The sequence below is a fragment of the Psammomys obesus genome, unplaced genomic scaffold (genome assembly GCF_907164565.1).
Source record: "Psammomys obesus unplaced genomic scaffold, mPsaObe1.curated_primary_1811, whole genome shotgun sequence".
Classification (NCBI taxonomy): domain Eukaryota; kingdom Metazoa; phylum Chordata; class Mammalia; order Rodentia; family Muridae; genus Psammomys; species Psammomys obesus.
In genome coordinates, this window is record NW_026596057.1 from 1,217,664 (window position 1) to 1,225,225 (window position 7,562).

Consider the following 7,562-nt stretch of genomic DNA (forward strand, 5'->3'; position numbering starts at 1 on the left):
GGCAGGCTACTTCCACAAATCACTGCCTAGAGACCATGATCTTAGGACAGACTCGCCCTTGGACTCCACGGAATATATGTCTAATCCAAAGGGAAAAGCGTATTGAGAATCACCCTAAAAAAAAACAAAAACAAAAAAAAAAAAAAATCCTGAAGACTTCTTGCCGTTTTCTTTCTGGGAGGCAATTTCCTTAGAGCCATCGAATTTTATGAACCATGGAATAAGTACCAAATTTTTCAGTCCCCTGGGTTCTATATTTCCCCTTCCTACAAATCCAGAAATTCACACGGGGGTAGAAACGTTAAGCAAAGCCTCATTTTCTATATGCCTGCTTTGCTTCTCTCAGCTTGGTCCCTTTGCACCCCAGATGCGTCAGTGCGTTCTCCTTCACCCTTTCCAGGGGCTGGAGAGGCTGAGCGCCACCGCGAGCTGAGCCTGCAGACCTGCCATCTGATTGGCTGCCGGGCGCGTGGCTGGGCTATAAAAGAGACCCCTCCAGGCTTGCGCGCCAGAGGCTCAGAGAATTCTGACAGCTTCGAGCAGAAGCAACTGTGCTCAAAATAGAAACCACCACTCCTCCCGCTGCCTTTCTCTCCTCGCTGCGAATCCCACAGTTAAACAAGATGTGCAAAGGACTTGCAGGTCTGCCGGCTTCCTGCCTGAGGAGGTAAGATTGTTTTCTGTTACTGGCCAGGCTAAAGTTTTGCATTGACTTTCTCAGTGACCAGCATGCTTTTCTTGAAAAGTTCTCTGGGATTAGAGGCAATATGCCCCGGTAGCTTCTTCCTAGGACTAGCCAGGCACTTTGACCTCAGAAGCAGGCTTCTCAAAGGTTGCTACCTGTGTGTTTTATTTCGCATGACTTTAGATTTGAGACTTTGGATCTGACTTTTTTTTAATTTAATTTTATTTATACATTTGTTTATTACCATTTATTCACTTTGTATCCCCGCTGCAGCCCCCTCCCTTTTCTCCTCTCAGTCCCGTCCACCCTCCCACTTCTCCCCCGTAGCTGTAAACAAATCTGAGAGTAAAAGATTCTTTTCCAAACTAGACCTCTCCTATCTCTCTGCCCCACCTCCAGTTGTTGAAGTGAGATGTGGTTGAGAAATAAATGTTGATTGTAACATACTAGCTTAAAGTTTTAGAGGCACTGGTGTATCTTTGGCTTCTTTTTTTTAAGGGTATAAAAGAATGATTTCATAGAGTAATTATACAGTAGCTGATTTAAAGTAAAACACAAGGTTAGTGTGTGTTCTGTAATTTCCACTTGAAATTAAAGGTCAGAAGTCATCTAGGGGTCTGTGACCCCCACCACCACCATCCTTGGAAATAGAAATTACCTGAAATTTCAATTTGGCAATACTTCTGAGAAGGATAGCGTTTGTGTGTTATTGAGCCAGCCTTCAAAGGGTTAAGCAGCTCTTGTCTTCAGTGTTGGGGTTTCCAAAGGGTCTTATCTGCTCAAGGTTACATGGTTGGTGACAGCAGAAGAAGGAATATATATATATCCAGGTTATTTCTGAAGTCACTTTGTTTTTATTTTTATGCTTCTGTTGTGTTTCAAGATACTTGCCAAGCATGCTTCCAGCTCTTTGGAAATGCCCTTGCACTTTTCAGTAGCTGTCAGGGCTCATGCAGAGGAAGCATAAGCAGATAGAAAGTCATTTCTCTTTGAGCTGGATTACAGTGCGTCCGAAGCATCACCTTAGGACTGTCCCAGCTCTGGTGATTTTATCTTGCTGTCACTGGGGAGGACTTTGTCACTAGTCATCAGCTGGGGAAAAAGAGAAAGGAAGACAGCCTTTTAAGAGATGGAAAAATACTACTTAAAGGGCAGCCCAAGAGCAGCGCTGAGATTAGGACGTCCTGAGCAAATCCACTGATAAGCTACCATCCATCCTAAAATGCCACTGTGCACTACCCTTCCTGTTTAACCCTTCCAGATATACAAGGGCATATCATTCTTTGTTGCTTTGGAAACACCATTTTTCTTAAACTATGTCCTGGCTTCTATAATAAAAGAGATAACAGGAATAATAATAAAACCCATTAAGAAAGAGTGACGGAGCTGGGCTGGAAGGTCAAGTCCTTAGAATCTCGGCTATGCCCTGGTTGCCTCTTAAGTGATAGCAGTAAACTGGAAACTGCCCTAATTAAATAATTACCCACCTCAGCGATGACTCTGTGCTGCTTTTCCCATCCCAGAGTCTCGAATGCCCTTTGCAGTATGTATCTGTATCTGTACTGTAGGTTTGTTTGTTTGTTTTTGTAGCTCTAACTAGAGATTGCCTAGAAACAAGCTCGGTGGGGCTCAGCCTTCAGCCTGAGCATTTGTGCCATTCACTTTCCCTACTCCTTTCTGCGGGGCTACTACCCAAGCTTATGCTCTGTACACACACACACACACACACACACACACACACACACACACACACACCCTTGGGAACCGCTTGGCTGCTACTCTCAGGGCTGACTGAACTTACTTCTACCTCGTTGACGTGCTTCATTGCTTGCTGTGGGAAGTAGCACCCAGCTTCCAGGAGGCGTCCTATAAGGAGAAGGTTTTATAGTTTACAGATACTGCACACATTTCAAAAGAGCAGTCACTTATTAGCATGGCTTCACCAAAAATATCGAAGGTCATAGGCAAAACCAGAGGAAATTGTTCTGGGATCTCATACTGCTGCAACTCCCGCAAGGGGATGCTGCCAACCCAGACAGCACTCATGGATTCTTAAGCACCTGCACGTCTCTCTTTGAAAGAAATCTGTTTTTCATGTCAATTCTTGTTTTCTCTCTTGCAGTGCAAAGGATATGAAGCATCGGCTGGGGTTCCTGCTGCAGAAATCTGATTCCTGTGAACACAGTTCTTCACACAGCAAGAAGGACAAAGTAGTTACTTGCCAGAGGTAAGAGAAATGGCTTTGGTGAAGAGCCATTGAATGTTAACTACCCGGTAATGGAGATGCTGTAGGGAAGAGTGAGTGGGAAGACAGCCCCCCCCCCCCGCCGTTGAGCCAGATTTGAACCAAGATGCCCCTGTTTCCAAGGTGAGCATACACAACTGTATACTTGGCAGGTTAGGAGGGCCATGAGTTCAAGATGAACCTGAGACTTACAACAAGATCTTATAACACACACACACAGAAGAGGAGAGAGGGGAAGAGAGAGACAGAGATTTCATTTTATGACAATCCTAGTTAGAATTTAGATCTCTACATATTTCATAACAAGTATCCCAATAAATAATATATCACATCTTGCCTTAGTTTTTTTTTATTTGTTTCAGTTTTATGCTATGTATTCAAAGCATTCTTTCTTCTGCAATATCTCCAGGGTGAGCCAGGAAGAAGTCAAGAAATGGGCTGAATCGCTGGAAAACCTGATTAACCATGAATGTAAGTAACCATACTTCTTTCTCACTTTCTTTCTCTGTCCTCACACACACATGCATGCATGCGCGTGCGCGTACGCGCGCGCACACACACACACACACACACACTGAGGATAGCAGTGTCAGACAAACCATAATATGTCAGTCTAATGGGGACTACATTAGAAGGCCTGGCCTCCTCTTGACTTCCAGGATATGATACAAGCATTTTAGCCATATAGCTGATATGTTACAGAACTGCCAAATTACATGGAAAGTTTATCCAGGAACCATCTGATCATCATCATCAACAACAACAACAACAACAACAACAAAAAACATCTCTCTCATTGCATGAAAAAAATAGGCAAAAAAAAAAAAAAAAGATTCCCATAATGAGATCTTCAGCACAGTGAGCACGAGCTCTCATTTTAAACCCACCTTGGCAGTTGCTAGTCCTACAGAGGCTTCAGAAATATGATTCCTTGAAAGATGACTCAGTCTTGAGTAGACACCACCAGATAAAACTGGGGCCTTCTATAGATCAACCACGAGTGTGGGCTAGCTGACCCTCAAAGAGGGAAGGGCAAGAGGAGCGTCTTGAAATTATACCTGGCTTCCTAAGTACATGGGCCTTGTTTGAAGTGCTCTATCTAGCAAGTCAGCCTGTGTGGTGACTGTGGCTCCTTGTCCTCCATCACAGGTGGATTGGCGGCTTTCAAAGCTTTCCTGAAGTCAGAGTACAGTGAAGAGAACATTGACTTCTGGATCAGTTGTGAGGAGTACAAGAAAATCAAGTCACCTTCTAAACTAAGTCCCAAGGCCAAGAAGATCTACAATGAGTTCATCTCAGTGCAAGCAACAAAAGAGGTGAGTTTTCATGGTAGGGAACTTTCTAGATCTGAGCGAGGGTTCCTAGGAGTGGCACTCAGCGTGGAGAATCTTTAGACCCACTAGTTAAAGGAACAATGGGGCAGGCTGTTATAATCGTGACAACCTTTCAAGAAAGTCTATTAGGAAAAAAGTTGTTTTTGTCTCTGTATGAGCTCGGTGACCCTCCTTAATAAATACAATCATAAATCTCCCCAGTGTGAGAGTAAAGGAAAAGAAAGTGCTCTTTCCACCTTGAGACAGAATGGACTTTTATATTCTCACATATGTCAGGGCAGACCCAAATGTCCTGGGGCTTCACTCCTGGGAGGAATGTAAAGGAAGGTTCCCAGCTACTTCTTGTTGAATATAAATAAGCCTGCGGCCTCCTCTCTTCAACAGGGTTCTAGATCTAATGCAACCTTGATCTTTGCACTTCAGGTGAACCTGGATTCTTGCACAAGGGAGGAGACAAGCCGGAACATGTTAGAGCCCACGATCACCTGTTTTGATGAGGCCCAGAAGAAGATTTTCAACCTGATGGAAAAGGATTCATATCGCCGCTTCCTCAAGTCTCGATTCTATCTCGACCTGACCAATCCTTCCAGCTGCGGGGCAGAGAAGCAGAAGGGAGCCAAGAGCTCTGCAGACTGCGCTTCCCTGGTCCCTCAGTGTGCCTAATTCTCACACAGAGGCAGGGAGCTGAAATGCCAAGACTCTATGCTCTGGAAAAACCTGAGGCCAAATATTGATCTGTATTAAGCACCATCGCTTTATCCACATTGTAGCCTAGTGTCCACGCTGCCTGCCGTGTGCGAGTCACTTCCACGTAAAAAGTAGACTTAGTTGTGGTGTGGGGGTTTTCATTGGGGTATGACCCAATTCATTTAAAAATTTCCCATCTTCTTGAGGGTGTCCTATGACATGTCTCCAAATAATGGCCCCGTAGGTCTGGATTTTCAGAGCTTGCTGGCAGTCCCCCCCCTCCAACAGTTTGACCTCAAGTTAGTTTGGTTGGTACGCTTCATGTGACACCAAATGCACATGCCATGTGAGCCAGCAGCACTTCCTACAGACTCTCGATGTTTAGGTGAGATTGATATGTGTGTGTATGTTAAATACATTTGATATATGCATATACGTTCTGTATATATTGTACCTATTTAAATATGTGTGTGAATGTGTATGTATATGTATATACATTCTAACGTGCACACACATTTCTACAGGAAAAGACGGCAAAGACCTTAGGTGCTCAAATCGGAGTGTGTACACATGCTTACAAGCCTGTTCTGATTTCTGGTCCTTCATACCATATTTGAACAGGGCAAACTAAAATTAACTGCCAGGCAGGCTAAGAAAGGAACCTTAACTTGCGGAGAACAAGTTCTGTAAAACCGTTGGGTCTTGAGGGAGAGGAATCAGGGCCTCTTGTGTCTAAGCACTCATGGCCTCCACACTGAGCACTAAGCTAAGGGGTGAATGCTCTGAAAAATCCACTGTCTGACTGACACAGGACTACCTTGCGTCAGTGATCACTACCGGCACTTTTAAGTCCCTATGCTGATGGCCTTCCCTTCTTTGCCTGGGCGCTCAGGGCGTGCTAATTAGCAGTTGGGTTAGTCTGGAGCTGGGCAATGGGATGTTTGAGTCGACTGAAGGAATGTGGTCCAGGCCTTGCCGCCTAGCCCTGCCAAGGGCTACTGCGTCAGTGAGGGCAGAGGACCTAAAGACTATCCCATTTCTTTCCTCTCTTGATAAGGTGCTTTTCTATTCCCACCCCCTGAGGATGTCACCTGTCAGAGGAGCCCCTTGAGTTCACTGTGGTTGGTCGTTCACTTTCAGAACCATGGCCTCCTGCATGGTTCTAAGCTTACCTGGGAAAGGCTATGCTTTCTAAGGAGGAAGGAAGTAAGCTCTCAGACACTGAAAAGCCCTCCTTGGTTTTCTGCTTTGAGGTAAGAGCATGTTCATTCCCATCCCAAACATCAAGGCTAGCAGAGACCAATGAAAGGAGAGAGGAAAGAAACAGAGAAAAGAGGAAGAGAGGACTACTGTTTGGGACTTTTCAAGGCACACGAAATACTTGAAAATTTCTCATTTGTGTTATTTATGATGTTGTTTTGTACAATGTTTTTATTATTGTATTGTTTTATAAGTGGAGGTACGGGGCATTACCTGAATTACTAATGAAAGCCCAGGAAGTAATTTTCTTCTCATTCTTCTAAAACTACTGCCTCTGAGAGCGCATACGTGCTCTTGCACACACCCAGTGCTCCAGTTTAAGTCACACGCATGAGCACCACCGTGGCTGGTGAGCCAGCGTACCGGGCTGCGAAACGAAGACGCTGAAGTAGTGTGTATCCAAGTCGCATTGTGTCGACGCAATCAGTTTTCTAACTGTACCCTCCTTGTCTCTCTGACCGTCTTCTTGCTTGTGATGTCCCCAGAACTCCCCAAGAGTGTTCCCCACCCTGTGTTCATTATACACAGTCATTATGTGTACAACTCTTTGGTCTTGCCCTATTATTATCGTGACTTTGAGATTGTGCCTGTACTCACAGACTGCTGTCTCTCAACTAGGTCTGGAAAGTCATTCCGAATGAGAAGTAAATTATTTTATGTAATACATTTTGAGTGTGTTTTCAGTTGTATTTCCATCGCTCTTTGATCTGGTCAGGCTGCCTGCTGCTGGTACATGCAGAGAATACTCCTTTCATATGCATGCCTGTTTCTGTCATGTGCTTTCTAGGCCTCAACGCTGACGCTTCCAGTGAAACACACATATCTTAATAATAATAGTAAATAAATGCTTCCTACAAAACAATCTGCTTGGAAACACATTAATGATCCAGAGAGGCATGGTGGGAGAAACAGCAGGGCAGAGAACGCCTTTAGAAAATGACTCACACGGAGTCTCTTCCCCTTCCCCTGCTAACTCCAGGAAGTAAAGCAGAAACTGTATTGTTTCAGCTTGGGCTTCTTTCATGTTCTGCCTGCTTCTGCTCGTGGACCCAGGACTGCTCTAGGTTCAAAGAGGGCTAAGCAGATTCAGTGACCTGTTTGCAGGTCTTCAATGGGCTTTAAACAAACAAACAAACAAAAAAAAACAACCAACCAGCCAACCAACCAAACAAACAAAAACACCACCACCAACAACAACAAAAACCAAATGAGGTCTCACTCTGTAGTCCAGCTGGTTTGTAACCCAACTCTGATGCCTATTTCGGGCTCAGATACCTGGTGATCCTCCTGTCTCAACCTCCCAAATGTTGGGATGACTGGCACAACTTTCCTTTTGCAGAGCATTAGGATT

The 7,562-nt window shown here is 44.6% G+C and overlaps 1 protein-coding gene across 2 annotated transcripts; it reads left to right on the top strand.

Moving 5' to 3' along the window:
• The first annotated feature begins 499 nt into the window (after positions 1-499).
• Rgs4 (regulator of G protein signaling 4) lies at positions 500-6,877 on the top strand. 2 transcript variants are annotated; one of them, XM_055624649.1, is made up of 5 exons: positions 501-667; positions 2,808-2,912; positions 3,340-3,401; positions 4,080-4,246; positions 4,688-6,877. In XM_055624649.1, the coding sequence occupies exons 1-5, from the start codon at positions 624-626 to the stop codon at positions 4,925-4,927; spliced, it is 618 nt and encodes a 205-aa protein (XP_055480624.1). In that variant the 5' UTR covers positions 501-623; the 3' UTR covers positions 4,928-6,877. The 2 variants fall into 2 exon arrangements, with proteins under 2 accessions (XP_055480625.1, XP_055480624.1); XM_055624650.1 differs by lacking the exon at positions 4,080-4,246 and having other exon boundaries at positions 500-667; positions 4,688-4,826.
• The last annotated feature ends 685 nt before the right edge of the window (positions 6,878-7,562 follow it).